The sequence below is a fragment of the Colletotrichum aenigma genome, assembly GCF_013390185.1.
Source record: "Colletotrichum aenigma strain Cg56 chromosome Unknown KSG_Cg56_contig01, whole genome shotgun sequence".
Lineage (NCBI taxonomy): Eukaryota > Fungi > Ascomycota > Sordariomycetes > Glomerellales > Glomerellaceae > Colletotrichum > Colletotrichum aenigma.
Window position 1 is genome coordinate 901,101 of NW_023500907.1, and position 18,325 is coordinate 919,425.

Here is an 18,325-nt window from a genome sequence, read left to right on the forward strand (position 1 = left end):
GAAATGGAACCCACCAAAAAATGTCCCTGTCTCCCCGTCCCGACGCGCCTCCCGTGGCCGTGCAGCATGCGCCTGGGCTTTAATTACACAATGTGAAGCTTCCCAGTTACAATCGCCTACCACCAAACACCACCTTCGCCTTCTCCACGTTCTTTTTCTTTCTGTACCATATTATTCCTTGAACACAACACAACACAGCCGTCAAGATGTGGATTCTACCTCTTGTTGGCTACCTAGGCTCCATCGTGGGCTTCTGCTTTCTGACCCTGGCAATCGGTTCGTGAACCAACCCCCGGCCTCTGTTCTCCGGGTCTCCCTTGGCAGCATCACGTACTGACGTAGCTATTTCCACAGCCTCGGGTCTTTACTACCTCTCCGAGCTCGTCGAAGAGCACACGGTTACCGCCAAGAAGCTGCTCACGAAGCTCATCTACTCGATCATGGCCTTGCAGCTCCTGCTATGCGTCGTCGACCGGTTCCCCTTCACGCTGACCCTCATGGGCATCGTCTCCCACGTCGTGTACCTCGGAAACATGCGCCGTTTCCCCTTCGTTCAGCTGACTGACCCTCTGTTCCTGGCCTCGTGTGGTATGTCTTTCCCCAAAAGCTGCTTTTCCAGAAAGCCCAAGCTGACAGTAAGCTATAGTCCTCGTCCTCGTCAACCACTACCTCTGGTTCCGCCACTTCTCCGCCGCCCAACAGCAATCCTATTCCAACATGCACTCCTACTACGACCAGCCTGACATCCCGAGCTTCACCGAGATTGCCTCCTACTTTGGCCTCTGCGTCTGGATGGTCCCTTTTGCGCTCTTCGTAAGTTTATCCGCGAGCGACAACGTGCTACCCACGATGGGAAGCGAGGACCCCCTGCGGGACTCGACTGGGAAGAACAAGCGCCAAGGTTTCGTCAAGTCCATCGTCGATACGGTGCTCGGTGCCATTGGACAGGTGTTCAGCGGAGTGGGCTGGGACAGGAGTTGATCGTGTTTGGCATGTGAAGAGGGGCGGGGCTTGGCTAGGGATAAATGCATCTGGGACATGTGGTTTGGCATGTCGGATCTGCCCGCACGTCATTTTGCTACGAAGTTGTCGGTTTATATAAAATAGATACCCGGAGAATTTCTCCATCTGAGCTCCTGTTTGCCCTTCCTATGACAGGCGCCTTCTCCTTGTAGCACGCGCTGGTCCAAGGCTATGAGTTGACTGAACGTAGAACGAAAGCTTTGGATTCAAGTACTCGCGCCGAATCCTTGCGGGCACTGTCATCCGTAAGAATGTCCCAAGTTCAACCTTGCTCCGTCAGACAGCAGTCCTGATTTGAGACACGAGTCCTTTGGCGTGGATGACGTACTAGGCAAAAGCCAGGGGTAGCGATTCAGCCCACCACAATCACGGAGTCCCACATCAACAGTAACGATCCGGATCCGAGCCCGAGTGCCCGGTCTGGTCCCTCAGACTAAAGCGAGTCACTCAATCATACACGATGATACCGGGGAAGACAAAATAATTCTAGACAATATGCGACGACCGTCAGAAAGCTGTGTAACTGGGAACAAGACCGGTTCAGTAGCTTTACTTCCCCAGTGTTCGCTCGAGTGGGGCCATAAGTACAAGAGAGAGCGGTACACATGGTTTGGCGCGTGAGACTCTGCGTCAGGTTTAATCTCGGGCTTAATTGAACTTTCGAATGGGGAGAACCAACCCCAGAAAAGTCGATTGTAGAAATGGCTGAAACCCCCAGTCCAATCTATGTCCTGCCAGTTGACGCGGTTATTGCAACCCAACCTCAAGGGCGCCCGTGAGCGACCGCCTAATTTTTGTACAAATGGCTCTACCCTAGAAGGTCGCAACCTTCCGGGGCGGACCTGGGATCTGTTTAAACTCGTGATGAGATGCAATAGAGCTATCCAATAGGTGACAGGATCCGCTCTGAGTCTGATGCCCCTCACATGACATTGCTTCCAGATTACCCCTCTTTACCAAGGCATCGGCAGTCCATGTCGGAATCTTCCAAGCCGCCTGGAGGAAGACTAGATCTGCAAGCAAGATTGAGAAAATCAATACCCCCCAGCTTTTTTGCTGAGGAAGAGAGCAAAGATATTGGTGAACAATGGTGGCATTCTTGCAGCCCAAGGGTCCCATAAGAGAATGGAACTTATCGAATGAGCCTTTGAGATCTGTCAGACGTTTGTCTGTGCTATTAGGCACAGGGCTAGGAATCCGATTGAAACGTTCTATTTCATCTGGAGCAAAAGCAGATCCATTCAGAAGGTTCCCAGACGCTCGATTCGAGTCATTTGGTGCCAGAATTGCGTACTCCAGGCCATTGTCATCAAGCAGAAGACTTGGTGACTGGCAACTACCTAGATCCAGGGAAAGAAGAGAATACAAGATCTTGGTGCAGTGAAGTCCTTCTGTTAACGATGCCGAGACATACCAATGTTGAATTAATTTCAGCTGCATGATTCCATTGCAAAGAAACGCCGTTCACAAAAAGGATAGAGCCGCTCCTTACATTAGAGTTGTAGTCGTGATAACCTTCATCATCTTCTAGGTCGTTTTTATTAGGCCCCGAGCTGTCATCGTTTCCCGTCCACCAGTATAGGTTGAAGAAATTGTCGTCTTGAATGCTTTATCAAAGTTAATTGCTTCTAACAAAGTAGCGGACGAATAAAACTTACTCTTTTTCGAATGGGTTCAATGTGTAATATAGATGAGCTCGGACGACGTATTTCTTTCCGTCTCTTACATTTGTCATGCGGGATGCCGTAGCTAGTACCCCGTTCCAGTAGGCGTTGAGTATTCTGGTTCCCCACCAGACGCTGGCATGTGTCTTGTAATCATCTTCTACAACATAGCTATAGATCTTGTCCCCTGAGTCACTGTATTCGGTCGTGACCGTCATAGTCATCAGGCTTTCATCAGTTGCAACAGTACAATCGAATGTCGCCAGTATTGATGAATCTATCCATGAAAGCCACCTTGAAGGCGCTGGTGGAGCCGCAGTGTCGGATTTTCTCAACCGAGGCTCTATTTCCTTCGGTATACAGCTCTGAAGGGTGTTGTTCTTGTAACCAATTGTGGACAAGGAGTTTCTGGCCGGATCTGTAATCGCTTTGATAGTGTATCGGAAGCTGAGGTTTGTGGTGAAAAAGGAATCTCCAACGGATAACAGATGCGGTTGGCATTATGCTTGCACATCACTTTGCCAATTGAATGGACGCTGCCTGAACCATCTTTGAACTAATTTCAGCTTGGGGTTGATCAGTTGAAATTGGTATGTTGACATACTGCGCATTTGCGTGGGCTTCAGTGCTGTTGGGGTCGGACGTGTAAACCGTTTTCAGGTAAAAGCCGTTCGCGCTCAGGTTGAGCAACAAGAGTATGACTGCAACAACAAGGCCTCCTACCAAGGCGACGGGTGTGAACCACCTGAAAGGGTACGGCTTGGATATCGGATACGAGAATCGTGAGTTATGCATCTTTTCAGTGTGGCATCAACTTCATAATACGCCCAACAGCTCAGAAAGAAGGATGTTTCTTAAAGATAAAGAGTTAAGCTGTGACTCTGCACTTGGAAGATACCAATGCACATTGAATACCTAGGCTGCCGCTGTTTTGGTGCAACGCCTTCTGAGACTGTAGCACCTCTACCTGCGGGGTTTGTTCTGTGTATCAGTAAGCAGAGCGGGTTCGGTTGATGAACGAAGTGAATGGAGGCAGAGAAGCTCGTGCATATATCATCGTCAACGGCTCCGCGAAGGCTGACTGCTTGTCTATCATCCCGCCCCGTCTCCCTGCCAAGCACCGCCGAGTGCTGCCGAAAGAGGAAGTTACTTAACAACGCATGCAACCAACTGAGCAAGGAGAGGCCATCGCCGCCACTCGATCGTAAATTCGACACCCCTAGGTTGACTTGAAATATTTGGTGTCTTAGTTCATATGACTGTCCTGGCTGTAGGTCAACCTCCGCAGTTATTTAGGCATGTCCAGCCACTGAAATGTGACATCATCGCTAAACCATCGATCTTTACTTAATGACATAAGGTGTTTGGTAGAAACTCTTTCCACTGCCGGCTCCAGTCGGGTCGTGTTGGAACTAGCCAGGCAGAGCGGCGCAACACTGATTGAGATACCTCCAACTTTCACTCACTTGCACACAACTCTTACAAGCTGAGACCTTCACACGAGATGTTGTCGGCTATGCTCGGCATCAAAGAAAGACATCTAGGTGGCTATCAAGAGACTGTCGCACCACACCTCACCTGACTTCTAATGGACATGTATCAATGGATTGTGGTTCATTGAAATATAACTACAATACAGCGAGTGACCATGGTCCAAATTCCTGAATTTTGTTTCATGCATGTTTGATGTCCCCTATTTCCAAAGGAATGTCGTAAATGCAACTAGCGAATGAGTGACGTTGGTGTTTGCAGCCGAAAATAAAGTGCTTCGTCGAGGGATGAGAGACCTTCAACTCATTTGCGAATTGGGTGGTCATGATACCGACTCATGATTAACGGCGCTTGGCAACACCGTGCCGCTTGAGGAAATCAACTCGTTCCTGGCGGTCGGTGAGAGCCTCGTATGCAGGAGCATGCTCCGAGTCGCGAGAAAGCTTCCAGACATGGGTGGCATCACGGACGGCATAAGCTGTGTGCTGAGTCTGACGCCAGCCTTCCGATCGCTTAGCCTTCTTGTTCTTCTGGATCCAAGTCTCCTTCTTGGGAGAGACGTCGCGAGCGTGGCGGCGACCGTGGTCGCCACCACCATCATCCTCGCCGTCATCGTCACCATCAGTAGGCTCCTCGTCAGTGCTGGGATCCTCGTCGCCGCCCTCTTCGCCGAGGGCGCCGGCGGCGGAGCCCTGCGGGATATCAGTGGTAGCGCAGGTGTCGTCCTTGGCCAGCTGAAGACCGCAGCGATTCTCCGAGTCCGGGGCCTGGCCCTGGTCTAGCCCATACAGGACAACGCCGCCCTGGTCGTCGCTGGCCTGGGCGGAACTGTACAGGGTGTTGACAGCGCCGTTGCAGCAGTCGCCAACGACTTGCTCCTCACAAACGATGCTGATCTCATCATCTGGACAGTCAGAGTCTTCGTTCAAGTAGATATCGAAGGCGAAGGCGCGGTGGCCAAGCAGGAGAAGAGAGGCAAAGATGGCAAGAGTGTTGGTACGCATGATGGCGGTTCAGGCTAAGATGTGATACTAGGTTGTATAAAGGGGGAGGAGAACTTGTGTGCTAATGTAGAAGTGTTCGTGTCTGATGAGGAACGGAAAGATAGACTTACTGCTATGATTGTGGGTTTCCTTTATATTTTGCGATGCCATCCTGGAAGCGATTGAATGTTGTTACTTTTGAGCTCCGGACGTACTGGGCGACACGAAACAGAACAGTGCCTGGTCGTGAGAAGTTGCTGACGGCCAAGTGACGATTTGTGACGGGTTCGTAAGCTGCGAGTTCAGAGATCGTCACGAACAGCTGATTCTCTTGCTGACAACAGCCTGGTACAAAGGAATATGGTCTTTGGTCCCTCGGTGAAATTGTGATCGTAACTGTAAAGAACCTTTGATGATGCTACTATACGTCAGAGTGCTTTTCAGAGGTTGTTGCTGCAGCTACAACTGCAGCTCCAAGGTCGTGCACAAATACAGGCTGTAGATCCTTGCACTATCACAATCCCTTGAATAGTCAACGTGTAGACAGAGTCCGGCGTCGGGCGGAGGTGGGTCGCCGGAGGCTGTGACAATGGTGTTGTGGTGAGAGGATTTGTGACAATGCAACTCTAAGACTCTCAAATTGTCCCGATTGCGAAGAGCTGTGATTGGGGGCGAGGCAGTGTTTCGAAGGCAGCCGCCAAGACACCAAGGAAGATCTCGATGACAAGATGTACCGGCTGTTTGCAGGAGCCGCTTCATAGTCTCCAATATTCTCCGAAAGACGTGTAGGTCGCAGGTCTGTGATTCGTCCGGAAGACGTAATCAAGCAGCTGATTGGTTACGACTCTGCAGAGTGTTCCGGCGCCGCCGCATGGCACTTCATGGGACTTTGATTTTATCAGCCCGAAGTAGACTAATCGAACGGCTCGCGACCGGTGCGGTCCACTTGTCAGACCGGTACAGACACGATATGATGATTTATCAAAGTCCCGAGTTGGGCTGAAAAGTCTTGGCCTGCGTCCTGTCGATCAATATTGAATAAGGATTACTGATGATACGGAAAAGGTGACCAAACGTTGATCTACTTCCGTTTAAAGCTCAAGGCCTGGTCCGATAATTGACTTTGACCCCTTTTGGGATTCATCTATACATAGAATGAGTAAGATGCTTTTGCGCTTCAACTTCTCATCGTGACAAATCCATTACATCCGGAATACTTCATAGCTTCAAAGATGCTACCCAAAAGGTACCAGCAGTCACGATACAAAATCTAGAATGTGTTCTGACCCTCTGTGTATCCGAAATATCTTGCCATCGCAACATGAGTTGCGCCCAAACTCTGCTGGCTGTACCAACATGGTCCCATCTCGACCTTCTTCGGGTGTCAGGAATCATCACAGAGACGTCGGATGACTGAAGTCAGCTCAGGGTTGAATTCCGGCTCACCGAGGGTAATGATTTGCGTAGTGTCTAATCGAATAGAGACTCAACTTTCTACTCGGATTTTGTGAATTTTACTTTGGTAAAATGATTGCGTGTTCTTTCCCTGAATTTGGAGCCAGCGTGTTGCGATGCGGGAATTCAGGCTGCATTCCTCCCATAGGCTATTTGTGATGTTGTCATGATTTCCTTTGACGACCGCCGCCAAATGGCCCGAAATAATCGGGAGAGTATATAATGCTTTGATACTCTCGTATAGCGTTCACTTTAATTCTTGAGTAAGCCTTCTTACCAGATTCTCAAGCAACAATTCATTAAACACCTGCACCAAAGGGCCAGTTTTATTTTCAAGTCCTCAAACTACTTCACCGATTCAAAATGATGTTCTCCAACGCCAACCTTGCCATGGCCCTGGCCAGTACCCTCAGCCTCTTCCGTCCCGCCGCTGCCGGAAACCTCTGCCTGTCCTATACCTACCAAGTCCAGGGCGGCAACGGCGCACACGACTGGCGGACGTTCGCGGCCGGCAGCCCGTGCGATACCACCAATGTCTTCGACGAGGACATCTGCTCGTCGCTGCCGGCGAGTGACAACATTTGTGATGTTGACTACACTCTTGTCTCAGCTGAGGATGACACGATTGACGATGCTGATTGCAGCATTGCCATTGAGATCGACGGCACCGTCTACCACGGACGTCTGTCGGATGGCGGTCTGGACGGCAGCGAGTGTGGTGCCGATTGTGGATTCCCGCCGCGCGAGTTCAAGAGCAACTACATCTTTGATAATGTGCCCATGTGCGATTAAGGCTTCACAAGGTCTTGAGATGGGCCGTAACGGACTTTGATGACAGAGGATATCTACGGCTAGTCAGGAGGAGCGCACAAGTGTCAGAGAATTCGCAGAGCTTGAGTTGATGTATACCAGAGCCAGTCATTACCACATATCTCCTAATCATATACACTCGTTGATTGTCTCATTCCACCTCGGATTGAATTACAAAATGACCAAAGTGACGCCCCGTCATGGCATGCGAACGCCTGCTAGCCAACTCTCTCTGCCTTCCCCGTTTTCGCTATGTAACAGAATGTGAGTCAAAAGTGAACTTTGTATGTCTACCGCCCACGGACTTTAGCAGGCCCTCATAGCAGCCGGTGCGGGTGGGATACCGATGATGCCTTATGTCCGAGGTCGGAGGGTCTTTTCGGCCTTCATATATTTGATCTCAAAAGCAGCAGTATCAAGTCGGATATCTCACCCTTTATTACCTATATTCTCGGCCAATAGCAGCACTAGCTTACGAAATGACAACAGCTGAAAATTGAAGATATCGGCTTCAGCATACAAAATAAGATTTCAAAATGTCTAAACCACTTTTCCTATCGCCCTCACCTTCTTCACCGTCCCTACTTATGAACGAACTCAACTCCATCCTGACAGGCTCCAGTACCCAGGAACAAAACGACCCAAAGTTCCATTGGTGAGTCTCCGTACCTGCTCCACTGATCTGGGGCCGAGGGCCATCGGCTTATGACTCGCCACCGTAACGGCCTGGACCTCTACTTCCACAGGCAAGAAGGCCATCGCCGCCATCGCCGCGCCCAAGTCTCGATATGACGCTGATGCAGCTGGCTCATCGGTGCTGATCGTGTAGCCCGAATACTCTCCCTCGAAAAGAAAAGGGGCGTGGAACAAGGTGACTGTGACCAGCGAAGAATAGATGAGCTCCTTCTCTGCCGTGGCTAGGTCAAAGTAGATGTGATTCAAGGAATTCATGATCAGCCAATGTACCCAAGCAGGGCGGTGCGATCACAGCTTCTCGCTTATGGACTCAGATGCAAGAAACGCCATGTGCGGTCGCCGCCACGTTCCTCCGGCTGCCACCTTTCCATGCAACTCGCTCAATGCCGCGAGAATTGCTTCAACTGCATCGCGGTGCATGCGCATCCCGGGTTGGTTGTAGTTGCTGCCGATGGTGCACATGATGTGTGTTGCGCCCGATAGGCAGTGGACCATGAGGCGTGGTCGCTGATTGGCCTTCGGTGATCTCCCCATGGGAGTAGCTTTCAATACCGGGGAAGAGTAGCTTGAGCTTACGAGCTGACCGAACGAAGACATGTATCTTGGTCGATTTGTCCCTGTTGGATAGGAGCGATTTCAAGACTGCGCTGCTGGTGCTGCCGGTGCAACCAAAGAAGGCGAGCTTTTGAATCTCTGCTGGGGCCAATCTTGATGTTGTAGTATTGTTTTATTTCAGAAATTGGAATGACTATAATGACTATCGTAGATTCGGCTTTGTGAAGTGAAACCTCACTCTAAACCAAGCACATATACATCATGAAGAGACGATCTCAGCGCTGAGCCGGTCACTGAAGGAGGCCGAAGAACCGGAGGTTGAATTCCGTTAACAGTAGCTTCAGAGTGCCGATAGACGCGAAGCGCAAGCGGACCTATGCTGGCCAACTGACAAATGCAAAGACGTGGAGTTTTATTTGTGTCCGCCGGCATTTGGTCCGTACCAAATTCCTTGGCGTCAGGTCCGCGGCTCTGGCCCTTGCTCAGTGGGAGCCGGCCGCATCGGATGAACATGGAGATTTATTCGGTTAAGGCTCCGATCAGATTATAAACTTCGGCCTCGGTCGTGAAGTTCTAATAAGCCCGCAATTGGCTCATGAAACTGTTCATGGATCCACTGTAAAGGTCAACATGTCAGAGATCCAATCGTGGAAACGATTGAAAGCCTGCTATGTGAGTCTAAGGGCCACTGTCTGAGCCCGCCATGAAATATTTTGAGCCCGGTGTTATTACGTAGGCGGTTCTTTAACTATTGATCGTCAACTTCACATTCAAAAAGATGCAAAAGACGTCAAATATGAGAGCCGCAGGTATTGGCTTGCTTGTTTTCATACAGAAATCTTTGGCCATCTCCGCTGGGTGCAGAACACTCGCTCAGGTGTCCCCGGATATCACTTTTCAACCAGGATCTGCAGTTTACGAGTATGAAAAGCGCAATTTCTGGTCCAATACCGGTAAGGCCTCGAAGGTCTCTCACACTTGCATGAAAGTTGGTAAACTAATTGGCCACGGTGTAGAGATACTCAACCCAGGCTGCATCTTTGTGCCTACCTCAGCTCATCAGGTCAGAACCGCCATGAGCGCAGTGAAGTCCGTCAACGGCTCCTTCGCCGTCAGAGGCGGTGGTCACACGGCCATTCCGGGGGCGAATAGCATCGACGGAGATGTGCTCATCGCCTTCTCCAACATGACACGACTAGAACTCTCCGCTGAACGCACCCACGTTCACCTCGGTCCAGGGCTGCGTTGGGGAGAGGTTTACAACGCCCTTGAGCCATACGATCTTACCGTCGCCGGCGGCCGCGTAGCACCCGTTGGCGTTCCGGGGCAGTTGTTGGCTGGCGGAATAGGCTTTTACAGCAACAAGTATGGCTTCTCAGCCAACACGGTCAGCAGCTATGAGGTCGTCCTCGCCGATGGGAGAATCGTGAACGCGACTGCTTCCAATGAGTACAATGACCTCTTCTGGGCGGTGAGCATTCTCCGAGAAACCTGCGGCAGAAGTCGAAGCTGATATTGCTCCCAGGTGAAAGGATGCGGCCCGAACTTTGGACTCGTCACATCGTTCGAACTCCAGACCATACCCAGCCCAAGAGTATTTGCCGGCGTTCTGCAATTCGAGTCTTCCCAATTTGAAGCCTTCTTTGAGGCTGTCGCTGCCTATTCCGCGGACATCTTCGACGCAAAGTCACACATCATCCCCACAGTAGGATTTGCCAGAGACAATGCTACAGACGAGATCTCGGCCTACGCTTACGTCGTGTTATTGTACGACGATCCGTATGAGACGGAGCCTGGGATCTTCCGCCGGTTTCTCGACATACCCAACGTCGGCAACACGCTGAGTCACCTGACTGTCGCAAATCTCGCTTTTGAGACTGGAAAGTCCGTCATGGATGGCCAGGGTGATATTTTCACCGGAGGAACGATCGCTTCAACGGACTTTGAAGGACTGCTTGCCGGCATTCACCTCATCAGCGAGATCTTCGAAGAGGCGGTAAGATCGGTCCAGGCACAAGTTCCTGCCGGTACCTTCGCATCCACGGAGGTGTACTTCCAGCCCCTCGGCCGAGACTTCATCGTCACCTCGCAGAACGACAGTGAAGGTGGAGGGCCCCTGTCGCTGGACGGATCCCAGGGCACCTACATCGTCTACGCCATTGCGTTGACCTGGGTCGACTCTCAGTACGACGACGTTATCTCTGCTTGGATTGAGAAGACAGTCCAAACAATCGACAGCGCCACGGCTGAGGCGGGCCTTTACCATCCTTTGAGACACATGGGAGATTCCGCGGCCTTCCAAGCTGCTGAATTCTTCGATGGCTATCCTCAGGGCGTTGCGGAACGGCTGAATAATGTCGCACTGAAGTATGATCCCGATGGGTTCTTTCAGAAGAATATGCCGGGTGGTTTCAAGTTGTCCGCCTCGAAGGTATCCAGCAATAACGGTGTGGGAGGTGTTGACGGAACTGGTTCCTATGATGCCGTATCCTTAAACAAGGGGACGGCAGGGTCTCGGGACTTCATGGATATGATGTTCCTCTGCAAAGATGAAAACGGGAATGCCTGTGTGTTGGTTAATCTGGTCGTGAGGGAACAGCCTTGAGCATACGTCTTCATGACATCAAGGCTTGTAGAAACTAGTCATCTCAAAAAGACCGCCCGCTCTGCTCGGATTAAATAGGTAGCAGACGTAAGATGCCAAGCCAACATCAACCAAAAATCCCCATCACCAACAGCAAAAAGACCCTGCATAAGCGAGACCCTTTTCAGATACCCGGCCATTGAACATTCACAGAAAATGAATGCCCCTAAAATCGCAGTGCTGCTGACTACACCCGCTCGCCGATGCCCCTGAAGCGTGGTCTTTTTAGCAATCATCACCCCTGTCGACCATGTGCCCCCCTCCCTAGACACTTTGGTGCCTGCACTAGCTCACGGCTGCCAGGGGGCTTTTTACACATGTCGGGTTCTTTTGGCCAATTCGAATTACTGCCTACCAAAAAGACCGCTTGAGGATATGTAGTTTCTGGAGAGTGTGGACCATGGGTATTTTTGATGATGACGCATGCATTTTGGAATGTTTTGGGAATGTTTCGCTGTTCGATGTTCGATAGACTACATGATTTTGTATTTTTGTCCGCGTGAGGAAAGAACCGCAAAAAGACCGTTTTGAGGAGCCTATGGTGGCGGAGGAGTTCGACTCCTCGTCACTGAGGATTGACGCTCCTCAGCACATGAGGATTGTGACCCGCGCAGCGGTCTTTTTGTGACCTTTCGGGGCCCTGTGAGGATTTGGAAATGTATATAAGAAATCGATGAAGGCCAACGAAAAAAGTCTCTCGTCTTCAATCTCTCATTTAATACTCCCATCAGATTTCAATAGAGCAAAATTATCTACAATTTCCCCAGTCGCTTGAGACCCATCCCACCACCTGCATCCGTCGCAGAGATGTCCTCCCAACAGCCAAACCAATACACCACCCAATACGTCGCCGTCCCGCGCCAGCACCAAGGCCAGACCCCGACACAATTCACATATCAACAACAAGGTGGCTCGGCCACGCTCAACACCTGGCTCTCCCAGGGCGATTCCGCGAGTCCGTACCACAACATCGGGGCATATCGGCCGGTCACCGGCTCCGGAAGTGGGGCCAGCACATGGGGCGCGGCACCGGGTAGCAATGGAGCTACGCGGGGCAGCGGCCAGGGCCGCAGGAACTGATCCTGGCAAAGGAGCTTACGAAATTGACGAATGATGTATGAGAGAAATATTTTTTGATCGCTCACAGGATCACATCGGAGCATGGGGGCTAGCATGGACCAGGGCGCGGGATGCGGGACATGCGGCATATGCGGCCGCCGTGGGGCCGCACGCTTGGGGGCGGCAACTGGAGACCAACAACTTTTTGGCGTTATCGGGGGTTAGTTAGAGATAATACAAGGATAACTTTCAATCTTACCCGAGGTCTTTGTCCTCACGGGCAGGCTTCCTGAGGTTCGTGAAGTGGTAACGCCGAAAGAGCAGCAAATTGGGTCTTGCCGCCGCTTACGGCCGCTAAATCCGCATGCTTCGACCATGAGCCATAGAGACCGACCACTCAGGACTCAGCAGTACCGAAAGACCTATCCACCTGTTGCAGCGCCACAAGACTTTACGATGTGGATAGCGATACTGTCTGAGCGTTTTCCGAGATGTGGATGAGAGCCATGATACGACATGGCATGTGTAAGACCATCGCAGACGATGTACTGGGATGGGTATAAAGAGACGGCCAAATCGACTGATTGAAAGCAAAGAGGCATCACCAGGTTGTTCATCAGCATCTCAAGTCACTGCGCCAAGTTACACTTCACAGACCTACCTTGACCTCATCACCACTCATATCATGGCACCGACCTACGACAACACCACACGCGCCAGCGAGCTGGTGCCCATTTACGCTCCTTACATCGCAGGCAAGACTATCCTCATCACCGGCGTTTCTCCTGGGAGCCTCGGTGACGCGTTCGTGAAGCAGGTGGCAGTCGCCAAGCCGTCGACTTTCATCCTGGCAGGCCGTAGCCCGTCTAAGGCCCAACCCCTCATCGACTTCCTCGCCTCATCACACCCAGACATCACCATAAAGCCACTTACCTTGGACCTCACCTCCCTCGCCCAGGTCCGCGAGGCCGCGTCCCTCGTCAACTCCTGGCCAGACGTCCCCCACATCGATCTCCTGGTCAACAACGCCGGCATTATGGCCGGTCCATACGTCCTCACCGAAGACGGCTTCGAGTCGCAGTTCCAAACAAACTACCTCTCGCACTTCCTCCTCACCAACCTCCTCATGCCCAAGATCCTCGCTTCCCCGGACCCGCGCGTCGTCAACATCAGCAGCGGCGCGCACCGCCTCGGGCACATCCGCTGGACGGACCACGCCTTCGACAACGGGGCCAACTACGACTGCTGGGCGGCGTACGGGCAGTCCAAGACGGCCACCAGCCTGTTCGCGGTCGCGCTGGCCGGCAAGTTCGGGGCGTCGCGGGGCCTGCATGCGTTCAGTCTGTGCCCGGGCTTCGTGAACACGAACCTCCTCGCCGCGGCGCACGGGGCGGACGACATCCCCGCGCTGCTGGAAGGTTTGAGGCGGGTGGACGCGGTGATGGGCACAAAGTATCTCTGGGGCATGGGCGGCATCGCGCCCAAGGATGTGGACCAGGGGGTCGCGACGCATGTTTATGCGGCGTTCGACCAGGAACTGCTGAAGCAGGAGAGGAACGGGGAGTACCTCAACCACTGTCGCGTCGCGAATCCGTATGAGGAGGAGGTGTACTGCTGGGCGGCGAGTAAGGTTGACGCGGACATGCTGTGGAGGTTGAGTGAGAAGCTTGTTGGGCAGGAGTTTGCGTATTGAAGCGGGAGGTCGGCACACGGGCCCTTTTGGAAACGTCTAGTTGGCATGCAGGAGTATGTAGTTTCACGGCGGCTGCATTGCTGGTGAAGCACTTCTGAGAAGAGAAATGAAGTCATTATTGGCGCTGATGGACGTGCGCGATTGAAGACAAGCCAAACGAGTGATGTTGTGTTGAGAACACAGACGCAGCGGGGAGCTTGAAAGTCGGAGACCGAAGCACTCGCCACATTTCTATTCCACCAGCCACAGATCTGCACCAGCCACAGAATCCGCCCGATCTAGAACCTCATTAGTCATTCGTGGCTTGCCCCATTCTGCACCGCCACAGCCATCCCTCCATTTCCACTTAATTGTTCTAAAAAAGACTCCGACCATCTTCCAACTTGCACAAGTGGCGAATTCCAAGTCCAAGTCCAAATACCGGCACGGCACCGTTGTCCCTTGGCGTTCGGTTTCTCGCTCCTCAACAGCTCCTTCATTCGCTTGAAATGCTAGCCATCGGGTGGGCTTGCCCGAGGGATGATTGGGCAACAAGTGGTCTCCGACGCGTACGCCTCGTCATGCGAACCGTTTCCTGCGCCGACTGCCTGGTACAGCAGGGAGACAGACAGACACAGAAAGAGACGACTCAAGTGCTAGTCAACTTGTCAAGCCAAGCGGGTGCTACGGAGAACAGCAAAAATGAGGCTGTGCAACGCCGGACAGCCGACGTCATTCGTCCGACATGCCCAAAATCAGCTCGTTTGGGTCTCACGTCCCCCCTCCACCCCCGAAAGTCTGTGGCTTGGCCCTTGCGCAAGACATGGATGAGCTTCGGTCTCCCCACGTCTTCATTGATGTTTCCTGGGATTGTTCAGTGTCAATCTCGGATGTTTGCTGGGCCTCTGCCGAGTGGCAGGATTGACGGCACCTTATTGTATGCACAAAGGGCCTGAACATACGCCTACAGGCTGCCTCAAGCCAAGCAATATCCATGGAGGAGACGAATGCTAATCGCTGCATATTCCTGCCACCGCACCAGAGGCGGCAACCTGGTAGGCGAAGCTTTTGCTTTTCTCCACGTCGCCGGTTGGCCACTGGTATGTCATGGGAGCTTACGACGCCAGCCTTGCGACGACTAAGAGGCCAGATCCAGGCACCCGTTCATAGCCATTGGAGAGGTACGCCCCCAACCTGGCACATGTGATGTTCGGTCCAGACGCAAGTGTCTCTGGGCTGCGTAATTATACATAAGCTTAAGCTAGGCATACTCCATCAAAAATCGGTTGCTCTCTTTAAAAGGCTTGCTGCCGCTCTCTTACTCTCAGACCTGTGGTTCTTTTGGTCTGGAATTCTCCTCTTTCTACGCACACATACATACTTTCCCCATACACACGCATTCTAACATACATCGTTGCATGATACTTATGGGATCATTGTACGAAGAATCTCCAGCAGGCCGTGACTATCGCTCAGCAACTAACGCCTCACTCAGGCCCGAACGCGAAATGGCTCCGACCATCGACTCGGCGCTGGGGACGGCGGACATGGCCAACGAGCAGCGCGGCCTGCTCGAGCTCATCGACAAGCTGCAGTTCGCCCAGCTCGACAATGTCAAGCTCCCGCAAATCGTCGTCGTCGGCGACCAGTCCGCCGGCAAGAGTTCCGTCCTGGAAGCCATCACGGGGACGCCATTTCCCCGCGATGCTGGCGCATGCACGCGCTTCGCGACCGAGATCCGACTGAGGCGGTCCGCCGAGCCGACGCTCAACGTCTCCATCATCCCCGACAAGAATCGCAATTTTAGAGAGCAGGAGAGGTTAAAACAGTTTGGCGGCGCGGTGGACACCGACATGTCGTTTGAGTCGCTCATGAGGTCGGCCGTGGAGCTGATTGCGCCCAAGAATATCCCCGGCCGCTTTGCCGCCCGCGACATCTTGGTCGTTGAGAAGCGCGGGCCGGACATGCCTCTCCTCACACTGGTCGATCTTCCCGGTCTCGTCAAGAACGCCAACAATGACCAGTCAATGGACGACATCACGACCATTGAGACCCTCTGCGACCGCTACATGAAGTCCTCGCGCACCATCATCCTCGCCGTCGTCGGCGGAAACACCGACTACGTTCAGGCGCCGATCCTCACCAAGGCGCGCCACTTCGACCCCTCCGGCAGCCGCACAATTGGTGTCCTCACAAAGCCCGATCTCTGCGAGTCCATCGGTCTTGAAGACAAGTTCATTGAACTCGTCCAAAACAAGGACAAGCAGAACTACTTCAAGCTGGGCTGGTACGTCCTGCTCAACCCGGGCCCCCGCGACGCAGGCCAGCCATGGCCCTCCGCCCGCGAGCGCAAGCAGCGCGAGGAGGAGTTCTTCGGCCGCGGCAAGTGGCGCGCGCTTCCCGGCTCGATGTGCGGCGCTGGCGCCCTGAAACAGAAGCTCTCCGTCCAGTTGCAGCGCCACATCGGCCGCCACGTCAAGACGCTGCGCAAGCAGATCCAGAACGCCCTCGACGACTGCGACGCCGAGCTCAAGAGCATGGGCACCGGCAAGGACACCGTCGAGGAGATGCGCATCGAGCTCGTCGAGCTATTCTCAGCATCCAAGGAGCTCGTCATCCCCGCCGTGTACGGCTTCTACAAGAACCCGCCCGGCAAGAACTTCTTCCGCGCGACCGCCGACCCCCGCGGCACGCCCGCCCAGAACCTGCGCGCCCGCGCCATCGAGGAGAACGAGAAGTTCTCGCACCGCATCCGCCAGAACGGGCGCAAGTTCGGCTTCGCCTCGTCCACGGATTCGCGCTCGCCCACGGGCGCCGACGGCAGCGTGACCATCTCCGACAGCGGCAAGCGCGACTTCGTGACCAAGGAGGTCGAGATGCTGCTGCGGCAGATCCGCGGCTCCGAGTTCCCGATGGATCCCAAGCCGCGCGCCGTGTACATGCTCTTCCAGAGCTACTCGGAGAACTGGCCGCGGCTCGCGCAGGAGCACAAGGACAACCTCGGCGTGGTGTGCAACGAGTTTCTGAGCGAGGTCATCGACTTTGGGTGGCCCGGGCGCATGCACGACCCGCTGCGCTACAACTTCCTCGACCCGCAGGTGAAGAAGCTGATGGCGAGCGCGCAGGAGGAGCTTGAGCGCCTGACGCAGGACATGAACCTTGAGATTCAGCCGTACGACCCCGAGTACGAGGAGCGGCTGCGTAAGTGGCAGCTGGAGGCGACCAAGGACGGCGGACGGTACACGGAGGCGCAGGAGGTGTGCGAGAAGATGTTGATCTTTTACGAGCTTGCGGCCAAGACTTTTATTCGCAACACGATCACGCAGGTTGTGGAGCGGCACTTGCTGCAGGGCATGTACGGTATCTTCAACTCTGTGGAGATCTTGAGCATGCAGAGTGAGACGGTCGAGGGTATTGCTGCGGAGAACAAGGAGACCAGGGACCGCAGGATGACGCTCAAGGCCCAGAAGGTCGCCATTGAGGAGGCCAGGGACATTTGCGCCAACCTGGCCATGAGGAAGGAGTTGAGGATGGTAAGTCAATCCCTGTCCCACAATTCACACGCGATGATGCTAACTGAGACCCAGTACGCCGACGAAGACCGCGATCTAGAGGAAACTTCAGACGAAGAAGACGAGAAGCCCCGCGAACGCGAGACCCCACGCGAGACAAGCCGCAAGCCAGTCTCGACCCCCGCGCCCGCGCAAGCACCACCTGCCGCACCAGCCCACCGCCCAACCCGCTCCCGTGATGACCGCGAACGTGAGCGCCCGGCCGCGACATCCCAACCAGAGCAGCAGCAGCAGCCCGCGGCGCCCAACGGCAACAACACGTACGCGGGCCACCCGACGCCGGTGCAGACAGCGCGCCAAGAGGCCCCGCGCACCAACACGTCGACCTCGGAATGGGACGAGGAGTACTACCGTGCGCCCGCCCAAGCGCCTCCCGCGGTGGCGCCGCCCCCGCCACCCAGGCCCCAGAAGCTGAGGACGGAGGAGGGCCTCGCGCCTGAGGCGGCGTCGTCGTATGTGCAGCGCTCGCCTAGCTCGATTGGCGAGCAGCAGAACGGGTATTATGGGCACGAGCAGGAGTATACGCCGAGCTCGGGCAGGAGGGTGACGGCGAAGAAGCTTTTTGGTAGAGGTTGAGGGATGGGTTTGACGAGCAATGGAATTGGTTTGGGCGGCACTGGCGTTTGAGCTTGCATTTTATTGATTGGGTTTCTCTTGTTTGAGTCATAGAGAGATCTCTTGAAGAGAGACGGTTGGATATG

General features: G+C 53.7%; 8 protein-coding genes across 8 annotated transcripts; 6 read left to right on the forward strand and 2 right to left on the reverse strand.

Annotated features, from left to right (window-relative positions):
- Positions 1-206: 206 nt before the first annotated feature.
- On the forward strand, positions 207-981 carry SVP26 (the record flags this gene model as incomplete). The annotated part of the gene is made up of 3 exons (XM_037315506.1): positions 207-276; positions 355-588; positions 647-981. 3 exons carry the CDS (start codon positions 207-209, stop codon positions 979-981), a joined length of 639 nt encoding a protein of 212 aa, XP_037184899.1.
- An 855-nt stretch (positions 982-1,836) lies between these two features.
- CGCA056_v000246 (uncharacterized protein) lies at positions 1,837-2,463 on the reverse strand (the record flags this gene model as incomplete). Its single annotated transcript, XM_037315507.1, has 1 exon — positions 1,837-2,463. The coding sequence occupies one exon, from the start codon at positions 2,461-2,463 to the stop codon at positions 1,837-1,839; it is 627 nt and encodes a 208-aa protein (XP_037184902.1).
- A 2,056-nt stretch (positions 2,464-4,519) lies between these two features.
- CGCA056_v000247 (uncharacterized protein) lies at positions 4,520-5,332 on the reverse strand (the record flags this gene model as incomplete). Its single annotated transcript, XM_037315508.1, has 2 exons — positions 4,520-5,082; positions 5,293-5,332. The coding sequence occupies 2 exons, from the start codon at positions 5,330-5,332 to the stop codon at positions 4,520-4,522; spliced, it is 603 nt and encodes a 200-aa protein (XP_037184901.1).
- A 1,650-nt stretch (positions 5,333-6,982) lies between these two features.
- CGCA056_v000248 (uncharacterized protein) lies at positions 6,983-7,408 on the forward strand (the record flags this gene model as incomplete). Its single annotated transcript, XM_037315509.1, has 1 exon — positions 6,983-7,408. The coding sequence occupies one exon, from the start codon at positions 6,983-6,985 to the stop codon at positions 7,406-7,408; it is 426 nt and encodes a 141-aa protein (XP_037184908.1).
- Positions 7,409-9,752: 2,344 nt separating this feature from the next.
- Positions 9,753-11,282, forward strand: sol5-8 (Bifunctional solanapyrone synthase; the record flags this gene model as incomplete). The annotated part of the gene is made up of 2 exons (XM_037315510.1): positions 9,753-10,148; positions 10,203-11,282. 2 exons carry the CDS (start codon positions 9,753-9,755, stop codon positions 11,280-11,282), a joined length of 1,476 nt encoding a protein of 491 aa, XP_037184907.1.
- An 846-nt stretch (positions 11,283-12,128) lies between these two features.
- Positions 12,129-12,401, forward strand: CGCA056_v000250 (uncharacterized protein; the record flags this gene model as incomplete). Its single annotated transcript, XM_037315511.1, has 1 exon — positions 12,129-12,401. The coding sequence occupies one exon, from the start codon at positions 12,129-12,131 to the stop codon at positions 12,399-12,401; it is 273 nt and encodes a 90-aa protein (XP_037185964.1).
- Positions 12,402-13,065: 664 nt separating this feature from the next.
- CGCA056_v000251 (Short-chain dehydrogenase TIC 32) lies at positions 13,066-14,073 on the forward strand (the record flags this gene model as incomplete). The annotated part of the gene is made up of 1 exon (XM_037315512.1): positions 13,066-14,073. The coding sequence occupies one exon, from the start codon at positions 13,066-13,068 to the stop codon at positions 14,071-14,073; it is 1,008 nt and encodes a 335-aa protein (XP_037185965.1).
- Positions 14,074-15,560: 1,487 nt separating this feature from the next.
- Positions 15,561-18,200, forward strand: MX (Interferon-induced GTP-binding protein Mx; the record flags this gene model as incomplete). Its single annotated transcript, XM_037315513.1, has 2 exons — positions 15,561-17,585; positions 17,640-18,200. The coding sequence occupies 2 exons, from the start codon at positions 15,561-15,563 to the stop codon at positions 18,198-18,200; spliced, it is 2,586 nt and encodes an 861-aa protein (XP_037185962.1).
- Positions 18,201-18,325: the final 125 nt, after the last annotated feature.